Source organism: Eubalaena glacialis, chromosome 6, assembly GCF_028564815.1.
Source record: "Eubalaena glacialis isolate mEubGla1 chromosome 6, mEubGla1.1.hap2.+ XY, whole genome shotgun sequence".
Classification (NCBI taxonomy): Eukaryota; Metazoa; Chordata; class Mammalia; order Artiodactyla; family Balaenidae; genus Eubalaena; species Eubalaena glacialis.
Window position 1 is genome coordinate 98,088,557 of NC_083721.1, and position 24,817 is coordinate 98,113,373.

The window sequence follows — 24,817 nt, forward strand, 5'->3', positions numbered from 1 at the left end:
TAAGTGATATCATATGATATTTGTCTTTCTCTGGTTTACTTAGTATGATAATCTCTAGGTCCATCCATATTGCTGCGGCATTATTTCATTCTTTCTTATGGCTGAGTAATATTCCATTGTATATATCATTGTATATATGTATCACATCTTCTTTATCCATTCATCTGTAAATGGACACTTAGGTTGCTTCCATGTCTTGGCTATTGTAAATAGTGTTGCAGTGAACATTGGGGTGCTACAGTTGTCCTTCTAGAATGGTTGCTTTCCAGTTATTCATGATGTAGATCTTTCCACAGGGTCCATTTGAACCACCCCCTTCCATATGCGATTACAAAAGAAATTTATCTCATGAATGAGAGGGGCACTTGGTGACAAGGTGAATCATCGGCCATGTTCATCAGTGTTCTCAAAGCTGGCCCACTTCTCTTAGCTACTGACCCATCTGCATGTTGAGTTGTGCTCATAGGCAAAAAAGAAGAGAAACACAAGAGTGTCCTCTCTCTCTGAAAACCTTCCTATAGATTCAATTAAGTGTATATTTTTTTCTATTCTTCCTCCTCTTTTGCTATGTCTATAACTGGCTTCCCTCTCTTTTACTCAAACCCAATAGCTTCTAGCTGTCCAAATACATTGCTTCACTCACATAACTTGAAAGACAACAGAAAGGTAGTGACTGCTCAGTGTTCTCAAGATTGTGTTGGTAAACTTCCAGCTTTGAAACATTTGGAGACGGTGGTCTTTCTTTTCTCTCTTTTCAGTGGCCAGGGACCTCATCTATCTGTTGTTGTGTTTTTGGCCAGCCGATGGATTAGAATGAAGACCAGATAGACAGCAACTTACAGATTGGGTGACCATTCTGATCGCCAGGGAAGTTTTAAAAATACAGATTCTTGAGTCTACTTCTAGACAGCCTTATTCATAAGTTCCAGGGCAGAAACCAGGATCCTGTATTTCTTAAAAAGTTTCCAAGATTATTCTGATTCTTGTACAGATTTGGAACTACTGCTGTGGAACTCATTTTGAAAACCAGTTGATTGTTGGATCCTAATGAACTCTTCCCTACATTTCATCAATGATTTAAAAATCTTTGACAGTTGGCATGATATCTGGGTGGTGTCTTTATATATTGATAGCTATCAGACAGTCACAAGGTAGGGGCCCAGTAAATGTTTTGATTGATATACGGGAACATGTGACATATTTTCCTCACCATAATTGTAATCATTATCATTGACCTTGCCCATGAAATTTTTGTTGGTTGAAGAAAAAGGAGTAGGATTCCATATAAATTGAGCAATTAAAAAAATAAACATTACAGCTTATATTATTATCATTATTTTCTTATTCAATGTTATGAGCGCCCTTGAGTGATTTAATCTCTTGAATAGGGAGAGAAAAACCGTTAGAACCCTTCCACATGCAGTCATGGCAGTATTTTGTTGCATTTTTTTCTTCCAGAGAACAGGAAGTCTAGCCCAAGTCTACACAGCTGAAGATCTTAAACTAAAGGTTCCTGACACATGGACAACAAAGTGTGGTTGCCACAACCAAGGGGGCGTAAACAAAAGTCCACCATGAAAGTAGAGGACATGAATGGAACAGTCAGGAAAAACACTAAACAGAGTGAATTGTATAAATGGAAAATTAGGGGAGAAGAAACAGAAGAAAGAAATAAAAGGGACACAGAAGCACTTTGTTCACTTAAATGATTATAAAAATGTGACTCAAGGTATTTTGATGAGGAGGTAGAAGGAAAGAAAAAACAGAAATTAGAGGCACATAAAAAAGGAGAGTGGTTAACATATAGAGCTTGGACACTTTGCTGCAGTACCACAGGAGCTTACGAATCCAAGAAAGAATAATTATTACTCAGTTGGGATGCACTTTCCTCCTTGTTTCATTCTGAGCCCAAAGAATTTATGACTTTTCTGAGAAGTTTGAGTTGGTTTTATCAGTGCTCTCCATTATCTGATTAAGCGGTACATCTGCTTCCCTTTAAATATATTTATTGAAAGCCTGCTAGGTGTGAGTTGGACAGAATAGGAGCCTGGAATTTAAAGCAGAAACCTATTCTACTTCTGAGGCAAACTAAGAGAAAATTTGAAGCAAAAATACAGATGAACAAATTTTTAAAATGTTGGGCATTTAAAGGCTTTTCTTATTGTAATTAGAAATAAATGGCCTAGGCTCATCATTAGCTATTTGAATATATAAATCTTTAAAATGGGCATTTTTCTCTGGTAGTAAGTTCCCTGATGAACAACCAAAAGTGGTATTTAGTTTCACCTTGTTCCTGGGTGATAGGTACACCAGATTCATCACAATTTACGCTCTGGCAATAGGACCTTGAGGATTCTCAAGGTATTTCTTCCTTTGTGACTTACTGAGCTTACACGTCAAATGCCGTGACTCGCGACCCCTCAGAATTTCTCTTCTCTGACCGGGAATAGAACGGATAGACGCGGGGGGGGGGGGGTAGAGGGGGCAAGTGTGATGAATGGCGCTTTATGCCCCGCTCCCACTACACCCACACCCACACCCCTCCCTCCATGGTAGAGACTGTGAGTGTAGGGCTGTGTTATCCCACCAGCAGTGAGCTTCAACAGGAACGACAGGTTATTAAAGGAATACATTTATAACTGGTCAGGAGGACCTCAGATGATCTGATTGTGCTTTCGCTGTCATCAGGAACCCCCTTTTTCCCTCTCTTCCATAAGACGAAATCCAAATCTTTGGATTTCTTCTGAACGTTAAAGTAAGCGCTCCCTAGACCTCAGAGTTTAAATATAATCTCACAGGTTTTCAGGATTAAAGAAAAATTTTTTTCCCTTGGTTTTTCTTTCTTTTTTTTTTTTTAATAGTAATCTTTTATTTATTTATTTATTTTTATATTTATTTTTGGCTGTGTTGGGTCTTCGTTTCTGTGCGAGGGCTTTCTCTAGTTGCGGCAAGTGGGGGCCACTCTTCATCGCGGTGTGCGGGCCTCTTCACTATCGCGGCCTCTCCCGTTGCGGAGCACAGGCTCCAGACGCGCAGGCTCAGCAACCATGGCTCACGGGCCCAGCCGCTCTGCGGCATGTGGAATCCTCCCAGACCAGGGCTCGAACCCGTGTCCCCTGCATTAGCAGGCAGATTCTCAACCACTGCGCCACCAGGGAAGCCCTCCCTTGGTTTTTCTTATGACTGTGAATAGAAGGAGGTCTCTTCAATACCTGGGGTGCATCTTTTGTGACTTAGTGTCTTACCAAAGCCCCATCTTCTAGTTAGAAGAGCTTCACAATAAGCTAGAATTGTTCCAACTGCTATGTGTCCACTTAGAGGGGTGGGATAGGGAGGGTGGGAGGGAGACGCAAGAGGGAGGGGATATGGGGATATATGTATAGGTACAGGTGATTCACTTTGTTATACAGCAGAAATTAACACAACATTTTAAAGCAATTATACTCCAATAAAGATGTAAAAAAAATAATAAAATAAAACTAGTGAGAGCAAAAAATGAAATGATTTGACAAGTGATATAATCACATAAACGTATGCTTTTTGGCACATGTTGGCTAATGATAATTTTTTGAATTTAAAGGGAAACTTCTTTTTCTCTAATGCTTGGGTACCTTTTGAAGAAGAGGATAATTCAGCAATTTATGTAAGTTTTGACTTCTCCTGGGCTTTCATCAGGTTCTTGGGAAGGCTAGCTGTGATGACCACATATTCTTGGTTGGGGGTAAATGTGTGCTTTGGGCATTTTCTGTTTGGTTTGACTTGGTTGGGTACCATCTCCCATGGCAATCTGTGAAGCCAGTTAATGGAAAAAGTAAATTTTATTAATCTCTTTTCAGCTGTGTGAGAAAAAAAGTCAAAACATAATGGGGAAATTCTTCTAAGTGTGAAAAATTACCCACATTGTCTATTTTATATTTCTCAAACTCAAAAATTAATGGCTTCTTAGAAAAAATATGTGTATCTCTGTGGACACAGAGAGTTTATGAATGCAAGGGGGCACTGCAGGAGGGGAGAGAAGGAGGAGGGCTTCTGCGTAGGAGAAGGAAAAGACATATTTAAGCATTGAAATGTACATTTTTCATACTTTCACATGATTGGTTTTTCAGAAAGAAAATTATTGTGGAGAAAAGCTCTTTTAAAGCAGCTTCATTTAATTGATGCTAGAATAGGTATGATAGAGTAGGGATTTTGATTTTAAGTCATTCATAGCTGATTTTGCTGGGCTTTGGCAATTCTAGTTTTGGCAATTTTACTTTTAGCTAGTAAAACCACGTCTCAGATTTAGGTTCCTACACAACTGTTAGAATACTGAGATGTTGTAGATAAAGACTGGATCCTATAGATAGTCCACCAACTGGCCATTTGGACCTCATACTCTTTCACACATTTGTATCTTGTACATCCTGCTTGTTCTGCTGGGAACACTCTTACCACCTTTACCTGGGGAAGCTTGTTCATTCTTTAAGAGTCAGCTCAGTCACCATTTACTTCATGAAGTCGTTCCTGAGGCTCCAGATTGGGTTTAGTGCCTTTCTCTTATGATCCGATAGAACTCTATGGCTCCTTCTATTACAGAATTTGGCTGGAATTATAATGACCTATTTCTATGTCCATCTCCACTATTAGAATGTAAATTCCTCTAGGCAGAACCTTGTTTTGTCCTAGAAGAACTTTACATTTTAATATCTATTACAGTGTCCCTAAATGTTTTTTTAACTTAAATAAGATGAGGATTAATATGGAATGATGAAGGTCTGAAATTAGATTCCTAGGCAGTATGGTCTGCTTAGGGGGCGTGGAGGTAGATGAGGGACACTGTGGGACTCTTCTCAAGCTAGTAGCTGGTTGTTTTTGCATGAAGGAAGATCAGAGTAGTCATCATTTGACAAATTCCTTCAAGAAATTGCTTCCATATGTCAGAAAGGTATACAACAAAAACTACTACAATAATTGCCTATAACATTTAATTACATATAAAGTGTTTTTCACATATTTGTTCAATCATTTGATCCTAACAACAACATTAAGAAACAAGGATTCCTTTTTATTCCATTTTGCCGGTGAAGTAACTGATCCTGGATTGGATTCATTCGTTCAACAAAATTTTGAGTGTATAGCTAGGCCCTGGAGCATAGGAAAGTGAATGAGACAGCTATTGTCCTGCTACACAGAGGTTTGCATTCTAATGAGAAAGACAGACATTAAAAAGTTAATTCCATCATGGCATTATTAATTGTTTAATTACAATCTTGTTTAGTTCTGTGAAGAATTAAGTATGCAGTGGGGTGCATAAGAGAGAGAATATGGGACCAGTGGACCAGACTTGGTGTGAAGAGTTAGCAAAGATGCCTTGAGCAAGCAATGCCTGTGTTCAGATAAAGGGATAAGGAGGAGTTATCTGGGTGAAGAGGAAAGAGGAACCTATGGGAAGGAACATGAGAAGGAGCCTTGTGCCTTTAAGCAGCTAAAAGAAGTGTAGGGAGCCCTGGGACAGTGGAGGGAGATAGAGCAAGTGCTTGGGGAAATCCATTCTTTCTGACAGTCATTAGGGACAGGTAGATGCAAAAAAATCTAGGGATTTTGGTGGTAAGAAGCACATGAAGGCCATTGGGTTTGCCCTTTACTACAATTTCAAGCAAGGGCTTTGCGGGAAAATAACTTGAACTTAAAAGAGGGGGAGTGAATTGGCCAAAGAAAGCAACCTCAGAGTCTGAGATAATGCAAAGCATCAAACATTTTCAGATCTCAGATGCCTTAACACATTTAAAAATGTTTCCTTCTACTGACTTTGGGTTTTCTTTGTTCTTCTTTCTCTAGTTGCTTTAGGTGTAGGGTGAGATTGTTTATTTGAGATTTTTCTTGTTTCGTGACGTGAGATTGAATTGCTATAAACTTCCCTCTTAGAACTGCTTTTGCTGCATCCCATAGGTTTTGGGTTGCTGTGTTTTCATTGTCATTTATTTCTATGTATTTTTTATTTCTTCTTTGATTTCTGAAAAAAAAAAAATGGTACTCATGAACCTAGTGGCAGGGCAGGAATAAAGACTCAGACATAGAGAATGGCCTTGAGGACATGGGGGGTGGGGGAGGGGGAAGCTGGGGCCAAGTGAGAGTGGCATGGAGATATATACACTACCAAATGTAAAATAGATAGCTAGTGGGAAGCAGCCACATAGCACAGGGAGATCAGCTTGGTGCTTTGCCATGACCTAGAGGGTTGGTATAGGGAGGGTGGGAGGGAGGCTTAAGAGGGAGGGGATATGGGGTATATGTATGCATACGGCTGATTCACTTTGTTGTACAACAGAAACTAACACAGTGTTGTGAAGAAATTATACTCCAATAAAGGTGTATTAAAAAAAATAAAGATGTTTATTTACCTGGCTCTGTGGTTGTTAAAGCTGACCCTGACCTGGGTCATCTGAATTTTCTTCCACATTGAGTTTCTTTGTGCGGTGTTCACTCCAAGTTCTCCCAGGTCTAGTTGTAGCCGGCAGAAAACTGAACATTCCCAGCCTCATTTTAACTAAATTAACTAGACTTACAACCTCAGTGTCAGTGAGCAATGAAAGCTTACCACCAAACATATGAAACAAAAATGAAATTAGCCAGCGGTAGGAAACTACAAACAGCTGAGGCATTCAATTGTTAGCCATTTGAAGGATTAACTTCTAAATCATGTAGAGCTCCCTTGGTAGTTTAACTAGTTGGGCACTCTAGGGTATATAAAAACACACTTTAAAGTAGAAATATATTTCTTCACCTATAAAATAGAGATTTACTGGCAGGTTGTGATATTGTTAATACTGGATTTCCTTGCCTTGGCCCATGAGCTTAATCATATTTTCTTTTGCTTTCCTTACTTGCCGTCTTGCATTGGGTTTCAAAACAGATACCATAGAATTGACCAGGTCACAAGTCAGGTAGGACAGCGCTGTCTCAGATGGCTGCTGCAGAATTATCTAAAACGCCGTGCTTATTCCCCCGGATTTCTACTCTTGCCCTGTGCTATTGTTTCATGCACTCCAGATTTACACAGCTCATTGGATATTCAGCCAGGCTTAAAGATTTTATTTGATGGTTATTTCAATAATAATTATGGAGGCTGCCAAACTCTCTTTACCCTGTTAAAAAAGAAACAAAAAATAAACCCGCCATCATAACACAGTAAAATCACAACAGTAAGATGTTTTCATGACATCTTAAACTCAGTTTGGTGTTTCTTGAAGGATTGGTAGACCTATTCAGAACTGATAGCCAAAGAAACTCAATTAATGGTCACTACTATCAATTATTTGTATACATTTCAACAGCATTTATTAAGAACCCACAAGCTTTTCGTAAAAGAATGTTGTCAACTTGGATTTTAATATTTCATTAAAACAAACCACCAGTTCACCTTTGTAAGTGTTTATTCAATTGGAGGCTAATTGAATAATTATGATTGATGAATTTTATGTGTTTTTCTTTTTTAAACCAAGGTTAGAAGGCAGTTGGCAGAGACTTTTGTGAGCCTTTTAAATGTTTCCTATTATCCAAGTCTCTTCTCTGTATATCTATGTTTATAATTTTCTCATCTGCAAATCAATTTCAGGAAAGGTCCGCAGACGGGAATGTCTTTTTTTCTTTATTTAAAGGGGCAAAAAGCAAAAAAAAAAAAGTGGAATCACCAAGAACACCCTAAACAAATAAAGTGCAAACACAGAGTGACAAGCACACTCAGACCCTGGATTGGTTATGGATGAGACGACAAGTATATGATGAAATTAATGACCCTCTGTCAACTTTTTAGATCTCACTTTTAAAGAGAATGGACCAAAAATCAATAGCCCCCAAACCACCAGTACTCCAGTGAACCAGTCTTTCATTTATCTTGCTGTTGGCACTCAGATAGAAATGCAGCCAAGCAGAGCACAGAGCCTTCACTGGGAGTCATCATCACAGGCAATGTTTGAGCACCCCAGTTAAAGGTCAAAGGTGTGCACCAAGGCTTCTATGAGAAGAACCCACTTCTAAATACCAATATTGGTGTTCACTTTATTCAGCCGGAAGCCCATTCGGCATATGCATATCAAGTGTTTGGGCTTTTGGAAGTTACCTGTTAGACTGATGGGTTCCTAGCCACCAATAACAATGATGGCTAGGGATTTTATTCTACTCCTGTTTTTTATACCTTGATTCTTCAATTGTTATCTCTCCAGTGTTCAGATGGCAACAAAATACAACTTAGGATCAAAGTAAAGTGGACACAAGTTTTAAGAGCGCAAGTTTGTACAGACACGTGCTTTTATATCATGATTGCATCCCGGTTCCTAAGTGATGTAGTTTTTGAAGACCTTTACCTAGAATGGGATCAGATAAAGTGTAAAGATTATATTCAGAATATTATGAGCTCAAACCCAGAAGATCAAGATAGATTCCATAATTAGGCAAAAGAAGAAAACATTGAAAATGCCAGATGAGTTGTAATTGAGCTTGTAATTTTTGATGGGAATTCTTAGAAGTAATCACTTATTTCCAAGACTGTATTTTCTAGAAATAAAATTGGTTAGTACATCATGAGGATTTTCTTACACTGAGAAAGCCATATGAGAATGTGAAAGATAAATTAATCCCAACCAAGTGTTCAATAGCACTGTTTACAGCTGGGGACAAAGTGAAATGAAATGATGTCATTATATTAAAATGGGTGTCAACACACAGAGAAAAAATCAGTGTAAAACGAGAGAGATCACATTTTGATGATAATCTAGGACAAGCAAAGTGCTGGCCATTTATCTGGCATTGTCCAAATGGAATCTAATCAATGATTGTCTTTAAGCTTTTTATTTCATTTGTATAACAAACACTTATAGAGAGCTTACTATGTGCAGCCACTATTCTGAGCACTTTGCATATAATGATTCATTTAATCTTCATAACAATACTAGGAAATACATATTATTATTGTCCTAGTTGTACAGATGTGGCAACTAAGGCACAGCGAGGTTAAGTAACTTGTCCAAGGGCACACAGCTAACTACTGGCAGAGTTGGGATCAAAGCCAGGGTAGTTTGCCTCAAGAATTCAAGCTCTTAATCTTTAAACAAGGCTGCCTCAAAAAATGAAAGATCTTAAAACACCAGAGAGAACTTAAATACAGTACAAATAGATGAGAACTTAAACCAAGACATTTGTTAGTAATGTGTTTATTTTTTCTTCTAATATGATTCATTACTTTGTTGTAAGATTTACCACATACAAAGGTAAATATCAAATATACTTGACATTGGTATCTGGATCCTGACACAGTGACAGTAAGGCAGAAGAAATCTCTGAGGACCTCTTAAAAGTTTAACTATTTAGTGTTTAATTTCTTACTGGAAGAAAGAAACCTTGAATATTATATTCTCAACATAGATGAAAATTTGATGATTATGACTGTGAACAGTGGTAGAGCTGCTCTTTTTCTCACTTACCTGAAATGGGATAGCTGTGAACAGAGGGAAATTATTGTAGGTAATAAATTGATATCGAAGTAGAGATACCATTTAAGGTGATACATATGACCATAAAGCCTAATAGATTTAAATGAATAGTACAGTAATCCCTTGGTTTTCTGGAGAATTTCCCCCATTCTTTCTCACCTAGTACCCTTCTAATCTGCAGCTTCTAATCCAGTGAGAGTTAGAAAAAGCAGAGAGAACAAGGGTAAATGAGTTATATAGTAGTAAGAACAAGGGTAAATAAAGTAATAATCAGTGAATGAGTGCTTTCTGATAAGCAGAATATATGAAATCTACACTGGTGAGACATCCTTATGGACAACCAGGATGAATTTTGGATAGTGGTTTGAGATTTTCTTTTGTTTCAAATCCAACAAAGAATATTGATGTTATGAAGACTCTTTGAAAGATGTACCTTACATTTCAGCACGTATGCCAAATGCGATACATTTTTACACTCTAAAATTTAACAGACAATTGCTTTCCAGTGTCTCAGTTATTAGTTTTGGATATGTTAGGAAAACCCCAAAGGTAAACCTCTAACATACACATGTGTAAGGATACTTGCACAAACCTGATCTCGTCGGATCCGTGGGGTCACATCATTATCCTGGATGTGCCGGCTCTGGCTTCCCCTGTGCCTTGGCTCTGCAGACTGCTGTGGCTGACTTGGTGGGTCTTCTCTTGGCCCTCTCCACTCCATGGGTGTCTTTCAGCAAGTTTCGTGGAAAATTCTCAGATTGAGTAGGGTCCTTCTTTGGTCAAATGTGTACAGAAACTATAATCACTTGCAGAAAAACAGGTGAACGAAGAAAACATTTCACATTACATATTTTCAATTCTCCTAATAAAATTATGCTTAATAAAATATAATTAGCATATATATGAGGTTTGACACCCTGACAATGAGGACACAAATTGCCATTTAAGAGGAAATGGAGGCCAGCTTACTGCACTCTTCCCAACTACCTCCAACTCCAGTGACCACTGAGGAAATTAGAAAATTTAAATGTATAACTTGATAGGCAGAAATATTTAAGGTTGTACTATCAAAGCAGATCAAGTTAAAGAAAATTTTCTGATAAGGTTAAATCACCTAAGTCAAAAGTCTAAGTGTATTTGGGGATGACCTTAGAGTTGAAAAAAGAGTCATTGTCTTCTTTTTATTTTGTTTCTACTCATATGCTGATGGAGGCTCATCTATCTGGAAGCAGAATCTAACTGCTGTTCATTTTATCCTTTAAGTAGGGATGACACTCAGCTGCTTAAATATCTCTTAACACTTTTAGCAAAACCAGATGCCAAGCCCCATTTTGTGCACTTTTTCAGTTGAAATAACTAACTTAACCATTACAAATTAATCTTTAAAGCAAACCATCTGAACAACAAACTAAGTATGCCTAGGGAACAGATGGAGGTTTTATGTCTTCACATGAGCACCAAGCAAGACGAATGATGCCACACAGGAATCTGTGCTTAATCCTTCCATTTCCCAGTGGGATGGCTTCCTTTTTAATGCCCCATGCCTGGGAATGGGAGTCCATTTCCTTATACTTAAATTGCGTTGTAAAATTACATGTGTGTGTTATTTTGTATGCTCATAGGCATATAAATGTGTGCTCACACTTTCCATGAAATATTTGAATTGAGCATTTGTCCAAGTGCCCCATTGGCTTAAATGATGAACATGAGCTTTCATGCCCACCAACAAGAAAACTTTCTGTCCTATTGAACTGGGCTTTGAAAACTAGTTCCTTTTATCTCACTTTCTGATTTACTAAATAAAAAGTCAGTATACATGTTTTACATATGAGCATGTTGTTAAAAATTGCCTTTTGGGGGGCTGAAATTGCATAAAAAATAATTTAGACACTGAAAAAATTTGTTTTTAAGACATTTTCAAAATATTTTTCTGTTAAATTCTAGAATGTAAAACTATATTTGCATTTGGCATATGCAGTTACAAATAAAGAATGCCTTTACAACACCTTTATAGCAGCAAGTTTCTTTGTTGAATTTGAAAGGAAAAAAATCTCAAACCGTTTTCCAAGACTATTCTCAGTTGTCCACAAGGATGTCTTCCCAGAGTAATATGGATAAATAGAATTAACAGACCATAAAATTTCAATAGTCTTCAGTTTTTTTCTTCAGCAAACTAAATAGGAAAATTAACTGATTTGAGTCCCATCATATGAATTTAAGAAACACAGAGCATCTATTATGTGCCAGGCACTGTAGTAGATGCTAAAGATGTAATGATGTAAAACTGACACCCTCCCACTCCCTGTTCGCAAGAAACTCCTAGTCTAGAAAAACACTATTGCCTTCTTTTTCCTCTTCCACCTGCTGGCAGAAATGGGAAGAGCCCTGAGTGAAAACATCTGGCTGTCTGACATTAAGCCCATCATTCAGCACAGGTGCAATTTTCTCAACAACAGCTTTGCATTTTGGTGTAAGAATAAAATTGTATCTACATAATGCTTGAAACCTGGTACATTAAGCTGCTATCTATTGATTGAAAGCCTGTCCAATTGAATAGGCTCCCACTGTTGTCCACCACCTCCTCCACTGGCTAGAGGATTTAGTTGTTAGTAGAACGTGTCTCTCACTGGATCTTCGGGTTCATGGCAAATCTACTCAGAGACATCTAAGATTTGCTCTTTGCTCTTTAGAATGCCACCAGGGTTTGGTGATTGAGAGCCAAATTACATGCTCTGGTAGTGAATCCGGAGAGGAAAAACAAAGCTTTATAACACAGAGTTAGAAGGTAACTCTGCTACAAAAGTACCAGTTCACAATTTTTGTGAGCACACATGATGTAAAGGCCTGGCATGAAACCAGCTCACCAGACTTCCCACTGCCCCCGTTAGTCTGTAAGCCCTTTGGAACTAGTTGGTCTTTGACTTCCCACAGGATGCCTTAAATCTTGCCTTCCTTTAGGAGTTAAAGAGTGCCCTATCAGCTGTATGTTTTTAGCTACTGTTAAATTTGTACCCACTGACAGCTGTGATTAATTTATACACTCTCACTTCCAAAAACCTATCTTTTTAAAAATGGAGAACAATATTTTGTTGTTGTTCTGCTGTTGTCTTTTTAGATATGTGTGAACTTATTCAGAATTGCTGGAAAAAGCACTGCAGTGGGAACCCAGAAGCCTGGGTCTTTTGCTGATATTTACCGACTCATGACCTCGGCCAGATCTCTGAAAACCTAAAGCTCAGTTTTCCCACTTGTAAAATAAAAATTCTGGATAAATAAGCAGAGCCTCAGATTTTGCAGTCCTAAAATTCTGGGATTCTCCAAAACTTAGTCATGGGTATCACCTTCCTCTGGGCAACAACCTTAAGCTTTGTGATTGTTGAAATCTTTTTCATGTAGAAATGTCTTTCTAAAAACAACTATTTGAACATCCATCCACATCATTGTTTCTGTCCCAGATGATGAGTCAGATGAGGCCACAGTTTGAATCATTTTAAAGTTGCTCATTTTACAGTTTTTCAATTAATTTCCCTCGAAATAAGAAAAGAAGGGAGGTGCAGTGGGGACCAGTAGAAGTTCCAAATCTAGCAGAACGAAACAGTTGTGTTGTGTCCAGTATCAATATGCCAGGTCCTCATGAGAATGTCCTTTTGGTGCAACTGCTTGTCTATTTCAGAAAGAGCTTTAGTGTTCTCCAGGAGCCGGTTTCTAAGGCTGCAGGTTTACTGGCTGAGAGAGAATGAGAAGGCAAGGAAGGCAACCCAATAAAAGACAGGGATTATTTTTTAAAAGGCTCTGGCCAACTGGTAACTGAACTTGGAACATGATTTTTCCTATATCTTAGACTTACCTGTAGGTTATCTGATTCCCCTCCATGGATGCTTTTGACCCTCTTCTAATTTCATCCTGTGTTGCATTAAGCTTTGCTATCTTGCTAATTTCTTCCATTTCCTCTTTTAGCTATTGACCAAACCTGGATCTGTGGAATCTGTAATGGACTGGCCTTGGGGGAGGGGAATCCACTGATATTTATTCAATTTCTCGTAGTGCCACTGAATCCACTGTGAGCGAGAATTCCTCTAACTCTTTGGGAGGGCAGATGTCAAGTCCTACCATGTAAAATAATAAATGTGTTTCAGATAACACATCCTTATGCTTTTTTCCCTAGAATAATTGGAACGTTCATACAAATAGATTTAGTCTCCTTGTAATTTGTTTAATCACCTCTGTTATGAACGACTTGTAAACATGTCCAGGCCGCCTAATCTTTCTGATTCTTCGTTTGTAAAATGAGGGTGTTGAACTCCACAATCTCCAAGGTCTTTTCCAACTCCGAAATTCTATGACCCGAACCTTCTATTGTTTAGACAAAAAATAGGTCTGCTCTGAAGTGTTCTGTGTTAGGCAGCAATCCAAATGGACTTTTTAAGAATTCACATAAGAAAAAATAACATTCTCACACAGCACTCTATAGGGTGAAGAGAGGCCCATTCACTATTTGTTTGCTCTCTGTGGGAAAGCTATTCTCTTTTTTCCTCTTTGAACAATATAAGGAAGCAACTTATCTTTTACAATTTTTGGATTCAGTTCATGGAGGGTGTCCGTATTGTCTAGTGTCCCCAAAGGGGACATGGGAGTCAGAGAGCCCATGATTTGTTCCCAGCTTTTCTGCTCCTTACGTGACCTTTGGAAACCACGGAACAACTCTTCAGACTCAGTTTATCTGCCTGAGAAATTGGGCTCCTTCATCTTTACCAGAGGGAAAACCTATTCTTAAAGTTTTTGGAAAAGGACTACAGCAGCCTAAAGGGTTAAAATGATCATCTTTAGTCTTTCAGAGCATTCATGGATTCCAATCTCAGATGTTTCTTTACTGCCCAGCACCAGAAGCTTTTGCACAGAGAGTACAGGATGCAGCATCCTTGAAACTGTGAGAATTCAGCCAAAATGGGTGGCCTGAACTGGAGGTCACTCTAAGTACACCCAAGAACAAGTTTGCTACGTAAAGTATTAATGTATAAAGTTGTAAGATAAGGGAAAGCAGAATTTATCTGGGAAGTGGGGGACAGGGGGACGGCAGGGGAAGGCCAAGCCTGAAGAGTTTGTTAGACACATCCACTTCTACATAAACAGTTATCATCTTCATTAAAATGAATCTCAGCTATTGATTAGGCTGAGCAAAATTCTTCCATGTTACTGAAGATATTTTCAGCAAGAACAGAAGAAAAAGAGCCTTCCTATATGATACAGTCACTTTTTCTGGTAAAAGTACTTAGTAAAGTATAAACTAGTATGACAAACATAAAATGGTTTTACTGGTTTCTCCAAATTATAATGAACTGGTGAAGTTTTACTAGTGTCAGAAACTGGAAACAGCCAGGTGTTCCTAAAATCTCATGTACAGAGTGGAAAAATAATATTGCCTGTAGTTTCACAGTGACATTGCTTGGTTCAGAAGTCTTCAGGTTGTCAGTTTCAAATCATCCCTAAAACTTTGCTCCACAAAATACCAGGTCAGGAGAATAATTGCGGTTTGAGTAGGAGTCACTGAATTATGATTTATGATCTAACTATAACATCGAATCAACTCCTATGAAGAAGAGTCCAGTTTGGTTGGCATCACATCAGGAAACGTGAAATGAGCCCTCAGATTTTCCAAGCAAATGTGAGATGCTCAAGCCACCTTCCCAATACAGATAGAAATAGCCATTTTGGATATGTGCTCCTTTGGCTTTTGTGTAAGGGAATCAAGTCATCATTCAGACATGTTTAAATGCGTCACTTGAGCTGCCTTTTTGTGAGGCGAAGAAGTGTCAGAGTCGCTCCATGATTCATCATATCAAACTTCATTTGGTGGAAACATTACAAGGGAATAGGTTCTCAGTCTCCTAGGAGGTGCCTTGCTCTACATTACTTCCCAGTAAGCTCGGCTCACCACTGCCCCTTTATTTTTCTATAGCCTGTACCCTTAGCACAGTGTGTGGCTCCATTTGGACCAGAGGCCCACATCCTGTGAAAAATTCAGATGGCTATAGCAGTAATCAAAAATACCAATAAAGTGTCACCGGTCCTCACTGGTGATGTGGGATGGCGGGTGAGTGAGATATAAAAATGAATCATGAGGCGAGACGTGATTGCTGCTCAGGCAACCCTTTCCGAGTGTGTGTGCACCCAGGTTGCATAAATGGTTTGGAATATTCTCCGTGAGGCCAAAAGGCTTGCAGATAACGGCATCAACTCATCAGGCTCCGAGGCCCCCAGGGACCCTGGAGGCAGAAGAGTTGTTGCCCAAGTGGTTGGGCCGAAACCATTTCTATCCAGGCCATGTTGGGTAAGTGGCATATGCTGACAGGAACTGCTTGGAGTAAAGTTGGTTTTCAAAAATAAGCACCACAGCCCTATACATTTAATACAGGAAGCTGTCTGAGGTGTAAAGAATGGTTAAGTAAATGAGTGGGATACCATTAATCTTGGTTTGTTTCAGCACTACGTCTTCAGCAGTTGAAGGGGGCGGGGGCGTGGATGGAGAAAAAGACTTGCTCCTAGCTCATAACCTGAGTGTTAAAACTGATGTCCTTCCCATTAGGGCCTGTAAACTCATTAGCACATGGCAATTTATCCTCTTTTATTTCTTCTCAATTATCCTATCATCCATTGTATCTGGGTCTGATTACCCTTTCTCAGAGTCAAACATTATCTTGTAAATCATTTGCTTTAAGTCCAAGCCTGCCATTGCACTGCCCAGGATTTGCTTAGGCAGGTAATAAATCAATTAGTATTAAACTTGTGGTGTCATCTATTTTCTTTCCTCGTGCTTGGAAAAAGGAACACCTGAAAACCTAGCTTAGGTTACATCACATTTCTGTGCATGCTTGTGAACAATGCAGAGACATTCGCTCTCATTCAAGGGGGAGGAAAGACAAGGGAAAACAAAACAAGGATTCCAAATCCTCAGTGTGTGCCTGGAAGGCTGATGGCCTCACAGGTATGTGGCCCTCGTATTTCAGAGGTGACACTTTTAGTAATAATTGGGAACATCTATTATTCAAACGTGGACATCAGAGATTCTGATGTTTAAGGGGATAGTCTCATTTTTATGTCTGAAACACAATTATGGAGCCAAAGGAAAGACTGTGGTTCATTTTTTCTCATATTATTCTTTTATGTATATCCTGTTTCTCTGCACACATACAAATTGGTCTGATATAACCAGACAAGAGGAGCTGAGTATTTTTAGGTCATTGTCCTTTTCTCCCGCTTATATTCCAAAGGACATCTTTCTTTATGTACTGTACTGATTTATTTCATCATTTTATCTTCATGCTCTGGATCTAGTTTTCAATCTTTTGGCTGAGATTGTGTACTGAGAGCCCAACAAAACCATTGTAGTTCAAAAGTAAGCCCTGTGAGTTTCTAAATTAAGGAAAATAATCCTCTTGGGGATCTGAATGACCAGTAGCCTCTCCGGAGTGATGCCCCATATATGGGCTATAAATTAGTGAAGATCCCTGCTCTTCTGGTCAGGGAAGAGGTGCCTGGAAGGGACCGTCAGACATGGGGCAGGGCCCCATCAGGGGAGATGCTTCCAGCCGTGGAGAACAGCAGTAGAGGCGTGAACAGGGCTGGAGCACGATGTGATTGGAGGGACTGGAGAGCAATTAATAATGTTTGGTTCTGGGTCTGGCTGCTTGGACAGCAGACAGCCCAGCTTCCTGGATGTACTTTTGTCTCAGACATCCTGCCAGTGATCTGCCCCACATGAAGTCCTCCTGCCTGCTTCCTGTGTGTCTTCTGGTTTCAGTGCTTTAGCTTTTCACACTGCAAAAGTTACACCCACAGAGAATGTCCACGGACTCTTCTTTCTATGGGCTGAAGGAGGAATTCCAATTTAGTATCCTACTGTGTTTATTACCGACACTGGTTATGTTTTCAGTCCATAGTGTTATGGTGGGCACAGGGTCCAAGAGAACCATGTAGCCATGAGGGTCCAACCTTATATAGTGGCTGATGAAAACTCAGACATGGTGTGAAGCCCTTCCCCCAGAGCAGAGAATTTGAATCGTGGAGTGGGGCTTGTTAAGACGCAGGCTCCGATTCTGGAGGTCTGCTGTGGTGGACCTGAAATTTTGCATTTCTAACAAGCTCCCAGGTGGTGTGGATGCCGAGAGTCCATGGCACTTTATATTTTCTTTTCCTGCGACAGGAGTAACTTTTCACCCTATTACAGACATTTACAAATGTATCCTCTGTGCCCTGCTAGGTACCAAGCTCCTTGAAAACAGGCCGTGACTGCCTTGGTGAATATATAATGATAAATTGCCTTGGTCTGGCAACTAGGAGGCCAGGGATCGAAACCCACTTCTTCAGCAAATAAGTTTTGTGACACTGATCTCTTCCCCTGAAATCCCCTGGACCTCTATTTTGTGCAATGAGGAAATTTGGACTAGATTTGGGGTATTGTTTAAAAGCAAAAGCAGGAATGAGGTGAGAAATATGAATGAAGGAAAGAGTCATGTAGGGATTATGGAGGATCTGAGAATGGTTGTGATGTCTGAAGTGTGCTCCCTCCCTTGTCTCTCTCCTAGGGTGTGGATCTCATGTTGCCATGTTACAAATTTTCAAGAAGCTGGGAATCTGGTTTTTATTCATGTAAAATCCTTTCACTGTTAAACATTGACAAGTTTTAAAGGAGAAGAAAAACCCTGGGAATGACATAAAACACTTCTGTAGGCCAAAGACTGCCCACAGGCCACCAGTTTGCAGCCCCTGGCCTGGACCAGGCTCAAATGCGTTCTTCTAGTGAACACATAGAATTATGTTCACAAACATTAGTCAAGTTAAGCCAATGGGAGCAACATTCCTGATGGACAAACCAAACCAGCTAAAATGGTGGAGTGGATGTAGCTGGTGTCTCAGCGCTTTGGGCTTTCCTGAGTTTCATGCTCAAGATGGATGGAGGGGCTGTACGCCAAGCACCATCAGGGTACGTGAGCTCTCCCGAGGGTATTTGCCTCACCCATGACTTGTTGTTGGCTTTGTTTGTGTGTTTACTGTTCTGGGAGTTGCCAGACATGGTTCTGGTTTTTGAGGTGGTGGCATTCACCTGTGGGATGCTCAGGAACCATGAGAGTCCTTCTCATAGAGATACTCGTGGCTTTAGGAGAGTTCAGGGTTGGTGACAGCTCATGAGTCACAGAGAAGTAATTTGACCTTTAACTCCTTCTAAGATCCCTTTAATAGGAACCACTGGTTTAGTTGTCCAAGTTTTCCTAATGACCCAAGATCCATTACCAGCCCTGATTAGAGACCATCACACTTTTCCCTGGAAGTGGCTCATTATAAATGAGGAGATACATATTATGTTACCAAGGATCTCAACATCCCTAGACTGAGGGCGGGGGAAGTGGTGCTGATCTTCATAATAACTTTATTTGGTTACAGAAGGGAATTCAAGGTCACAGGAAGAGTATTGTAAGAGCCGTCTCTTTGATAATTGTCGACAATACTAGTCATTAGCGCTAGTCATTATTTTCTGACTTGCGTTCTCTGGAACTAACCTTATAATGACACTTAGCTCATTTAAAATTCTTTTTTTCCCCACTCCTCTTCAGTTGTGTAACTGTTCCATTCACATTATGGAGATGTGTCATGTCCTGAGTTTTGCATCCTGGAAAACATGCAGTAAGTCAGACTTGTTCAGACATGATGACACCACATAGACACGGCTGATCGTAAGAGGAGACAAATGATTTAGGCTTAGATGTGAGAGAAAAACCGGGGCTACTGGCAAGCATTAAATATTTATAAAGCAGCCAATCTGTGGTACTCATTGGGGAGTGTTTCTGCATGAGGCATGTCAGGCTTTATAATTAGTTATGGGACTTACTGTTATTTGAGTTTTTGCCATGCTATTTTCTGCCTATGAAGGACGATTATTTTAAATGTGTAATAAGAAGAAAGACATATTGTTTGGGAAAGTGGTAGCTTTTCCCTTTTTGAACTTTTGAGTAATAATTTCTATTAACAGACTCAGTCCAGTAGTGACTTTGAATTTTTTTATCGTCACATTTTCAGGGATCATGTTACAGTCAAATAAAGATTGGGAACTTCAGTGTAAGATAAAATAATTCCAAATTCAGGTATCTTTGTAGCATCTCTCTTAAAGCTTCTTTCTGCATTAGGGATAACAAAAGCAAAAATAAACACACCAACAAAACAGAACAAGGCTCCTGTTTTCTTCTGGCAAATCATTGTATTTTGATTATCAACAGAAATGGCCTTGCCAATGCTTACGGCATTTGTAAATATAATTTAAAAAAGGCTTCCTTTTCTGAAAGAAAGTTGCTACATTATAACCATAAGTTGCTATAAACTCTTGAGGGAGAGAGGGAAAAAAAAAACAAACCCTCAATCCTTAATAAAAGTTCCCAGCAAAACCATTAGGGATTTCAATTATGAAGCTGTTCTCAAGACTCTTGTAAAGGTTATTTGTTGAAGAATTTCTCTCTTACAGTGTATGACAAATTACTCGCTTGGCACCGTAAATGATGCACAAGCCCTTTAATTAGAATATAGCACTCCATATCCTTAAGACCTTCTAACATTTCTTAGTTAATATTATTCCTCATACGCCTTTCCAAGGAGATGTGGACTTGTTTGCAGGGTCAAAATGGATGATGGAGTGGGGTGGACAGACACCTTGCCCTGGGTTGGGAACATCCAGAAGCCACACAAAGAAAGGAAGGCTCGACCCCAACAAGTTTTGATTGCAAAGGCGACTCTGATAACAGAGTTTTTTATTATCCTTTGCTTTTAGCCTTATTTACCATCAGGCTCTCTTGCCACAAGCATGCTTTTTAGTTCTGACAGCCCTGAATTATGGCCATTGTGGGATCCTATCTCATTAACTGAAATGAGAGAATAAAACATCAAACAATCATAAAAATAATTTGGCACTGTGAAACCACTTAGGAGCAGCTGTCAAACAGGTTGGAAGATAAACTTCTAAATAAAAAGAATAGAGAGAGCTGCAGTGTCCTGCCATATGCTTCCTCGGCATTATAGACTCCTTAATAATAGGAAGTGCCTGTGTTTATGCAGAATAGTCCAGACGCTCCATATATGATATTGATTATGCCTTAACCCCAATTTAGTAAAGACCTACTCCTCCTTTCCCTAATCAGATATTGCAGAAGCAGTTTTCTGAAAGAAAAAAAAAAATGTCCTTAATGCCAAGTCATATTTTATCTGCGAAGGCTGTGGCGGGAGATAGGGCTTTGTCTTGCCTGTCACTGTGGCTTGGAGCCCAGTTTTAGGACAGCAAGGCCCCTCTGGGGCTCTTCTCCAGCAGTTTCCATCCAGCGATTCAAAAACATACATCTTTATCAAGCTGTTGTTGTCAGACAACATTAGATAATTAATAGGCCATTTGTCAGCCTGCACAAAACATGTTAAAATCCCAAACACAATCAGGATAAATATAGTTGCTTGCTCTCTGAAGGCTTTTTGTTCTGTCATGCAGCCATTTCAGGCAGATATTTGCTATTAAACGAGACTCATTATTAATCACATCTAATGTTAATTAATTAACCACCTCTGTGTATTGAGGGCTCTCGGTGACTTTGTTTTAAGAAGCTAATTGGTAACTTAGCAGTTTACACCAAAGTTACTATTTTTCATTCCATTCATGTCAGTATTTTACTCAGTGAGATATGTTTGTTTGCATTTGAGAAGTTTCCCATAAAAAGCTAGCATTTAAGAGCCTGTGTATAACTATGTAAGAAATGATGAGGGCAATGAAAGCCATAGAAAAGTGTGTACCTACCGTTGCTTTTTCTTCGGACTAACTTATTAAAAATAATATGATTTTTATATTGTTTTTCACACCTTATAGAAAAATGGAAATATTCAAATCGAATTTTCAGTAGATAATGAAAATAAGGATGATAAGCAGGCTTAACAGGCAAATGAGGTATCTTGGTATTCATTCATTCATTCATTCATTCAACACACATATGATAAGTGTGTGTAGTCAGTTATTGGTCAGTCTTACGTCCTGTGGGGAACCTGGCCCCTATGAAGCCAACACAGAACCAAATTTTAGTTGTTTCAAACTGTGAGCTTCTAGAAAGCAGGGACTTAACCTCTGTAATACACATCCCCTTTCTGTCTAGCACTGTTTTCCCCTACGTGGTAGGTGCTCGATTTGTATTCCTTCAACTGAATCAACTAAATTCAAATTCCATGTAAATGTTTTCGAAATTCTGATCCACTCATGAAGATGAGTGATGTGATTAAAGAGAAATAATAATAACAGCAACACTGATCCATCATACGTGCATGTCGCACATTTCACTTTAACAAGGGCTTTTCCATACACTAATTTTTGAAGTGGTTGTACCATTGCTGTTCTACAAATGAGGAACTGGTCTGTGTTTCTGAAGCAGATGCACACTTTGCCTCTAGCACCTGGCCTTTGAGGGAGGCAGCTTGGCTCTGGCAGCCTACCAGGCTGTGTGGTCGGACATGCGCGTGAGTTGCGGTGACATGGCTTACCAAAGCCTCTGATCAGATTCCTGTTGGAAGCTTTGATCCGTTCAAAGATTTTATTGCTGATAACTCTTCTTTGGGAACATCCACCCTGAGGGATCACATGTATAAAGAAGCACTACTAGACACTTCAGTACTTTGAGAGGAGAAATGATTTGAAAATTTCGTCACATAAACAGGGAAGCAGATGTAAAGGAAAAAAGTAGTTCTTCATCTCTGTGCTTCAGAATTTTCAGTTAATGATGGTGCTTTATGCCCCACCATAAAGGAAACCATGTTTATTTTAAATATGCCTACGAGGCTTTTTTTTTTTACATTAAAGCATTTTCAATGTCTTCTATAACTTACTTGTGTGTATCTCACTACTGAAGTATTCTGTGCCAACTATATTTAACACAGAAATAAAAATCACAATAATAATCAATGATACCACACAAAAAAGACATATGCATAAAGTGTAGCATACAAAATATAATTGACTATAACATTGTTCACCAAGACCTAGAATATTTTCCTTCACTCTCAGGAACCTTGTAGAAATAGGCGTGAGAAAGAAAAGGGAAATTTGCCATAGTTGATGACATGGATGGTGGAGTACCTGGAGGTATAGACAGTGTTAAACAAACAAACAAATAAACATGTAACTAACAAATCAAAGACCCAACAGTCAAATCAAGGTTTTCTACCTGCTTTCCTTTCTCTCTATAACCACTGGAAGGCTTTTCACAGCTAAGATGGTTAGTATTTTTATAGTGAGTATCCTTATTTATTTTTACAAGTAGAGTTCCTTATACGTGGAGCCCAGACATATATATTTTTAGTACCTTTTATGTTGAAAATAAGATGCTGTACATTTGTGAATGCTACATTTTGCATTTTCATTTTTTAAAAAACCGTCTCAACTCTAAGGTCCAGGTGAGAGAGACAGAGAGAAGGGAATCATTTTCTGTCCAAATGCATAGGGCGTGAAAAGCGCATGCACATATGCACTGAACAACTTCGGAGCTTAAATTGTTTTATCCCTGTTGAAGTGCTGTTGTTGAATTATATGTGAGGTGGGGAAAAATGACCAGATTGAAAAATGTCCCTTTAGCTAACAAAGATCTAGATTGGAATTTAACTTAAACCAGTCCGATATTCCAGAGGCTTTTATTGCTGGAAATAATACTGAATGGAAAACAGTTGCGCTAGGTGGAAATATTTTATATCACAGGTTGCCATACTCTAGATTACAATTCTGTGGCTTTTGCATTCAGTTCCCATTATGAGCTTGTGAAAGATCCTTTTCTTCTCATACAGATTCATGGCTTAATTTGTAATCACACCTCCTGACACAGAGCTTTTGTGAAAGTCCCAGCTTTCACTCCTTTAATGTAAACTCAGTAGTACGTGTGTGTAAGGAAGTGGGGAGATTGGCCACGTTGATCAAAGCCATTATCAGGATCAGTGTGTTTTCCATGCTCTCTCTGAAGTAAAAAATGAAGGGACCTTCAGAAGAACACAGCGTGACTTCAGCTGTCTTCTCTGGCCCCCTTTTTTGTCATCATTTTTTTTTTTTTTTTCTGTTTTGTCCTGAAGATGTAAGCTGCCGTTGTCTAGAAGGGGGAGGAAAAGGTTTTTCCTAGGGATGTTAATTTCAAGGCTGAGTAGTTTCCAGTCACCAGGCCTTGCTGGAAGTATCCTTCAAGATTTGCCTGGAGGCAGCTGGGGCCCATTTGTCTCACCTGCAAGGAACATGGTCTTAGGAAAATGGCAAGAACTTTTGGAAGGTTTTTTAATTAATATCTTTGTGTTTTGGCTTTAGACTGCTTATTTGTTAAAACTTGTGGTGATTTTCTTCCCGGTGGTATGTGTTTAAAGCATTAAATTGTGAACTTCCCATACAGTCTTCAAAGGTTTTTGCTCAAGTGGTCAAATAGGTTTATGTTAGTGTTTTGAGCATGACACATAATTTAGAAATAATATTTGTTTTGGCATAGCTTAATAACCATAAAATCAAGATACAAACCAGAAAAAAATTTAAGACCGTAATGCTATGTTAGAGGGCAATACTCTTTATTCCCTAGACACAGCAAGAAGCTGCTCTTGTCCAAATTATGAGTTGTGCAACCCTGCTTCAGTCATAAAAGAAAGCAAAATTGTTGAAATATTATTGAAACATAACTTTTCTCCCTAGAGTAAGTTCTTTGTTGTAGGGAGAATAAGGGAAAATAAAGCAGCCATGATCTTTCTACGGTATTCTTATAGAGAAATAAGAAAATTGGAGAGAAGAGGCTACTTAAGTTCATACCTGCTTTTCAAACTCTTTGGCCTCCAGTTTATCAGACACCATTAAGGAAAATAAGGATTTTGGTCAATCACAGCTGGTGGCATGGTTTTATTTCCTTTTTCCTGGTAGTGTCTCATCCTATATTTATTTACATACCGCCTCAGATACACATGCATGTTATTGGATAATGAGATATTCAACATGGCTTAAAATCCCCCCTCCCCTCCAAAATTATTAAGCTATTTCAAAACAAGAAATAACGCTGAGCGAAAAATTTGTATTAGCTTGATTGATTATCTTATTTTAATCCATATTAAAGCTTTAAGTCTCTAGGCGTGGCTCTTTACTTCTAACACCTCATAAATTATAGCTATAATGAAGCAGTCATTTATCCTGAGCTGATGATAAATGGCTTGCCCTAGGAGGAACTAAAGAATAGGCAAGTAGATCATTTTCATATTTGGTGAAAACAATATTAAGTACCCAGACCTCAGTGATTGCCCTAATAAATGAATAATCTGAGGTGAGGGGCTTG

General features: G+C 39.0%; 1 protein-coding gene across 8 annotated transcripts in view; it reads left to right on the forward strand.

Annotated features, from left to right (window-relative positions):
• MECOM (MDS1 and EVI1 complex locus) overlaps positions 1 to 24,817 on the forward strand; it is a 564,679-nt gene that overhangs the window by 189,004 nt on the left and 350,858 nt on the right. Inside the window, exon 1 of one of the 8 annotated variants that reach the window (XM_061194499.1) lies at positions 18,377 to 18,447. The exons of the other annotated variants lie outside the window; for them this stretch is intronic. Within the exon in view, the coding sequence (XP_061050482.1) occupies positions 18,417 to 18,447 (31 nt within the window). The 5' untranslated portion in view covers positions 18,377 to 18,416. Of the gene's footprint in view, positions 1 to 18,376; positions 18,448 to 24,817 lie in introns of those variants that run through there. 8 annotated transcript variants of the gene reach the window in all.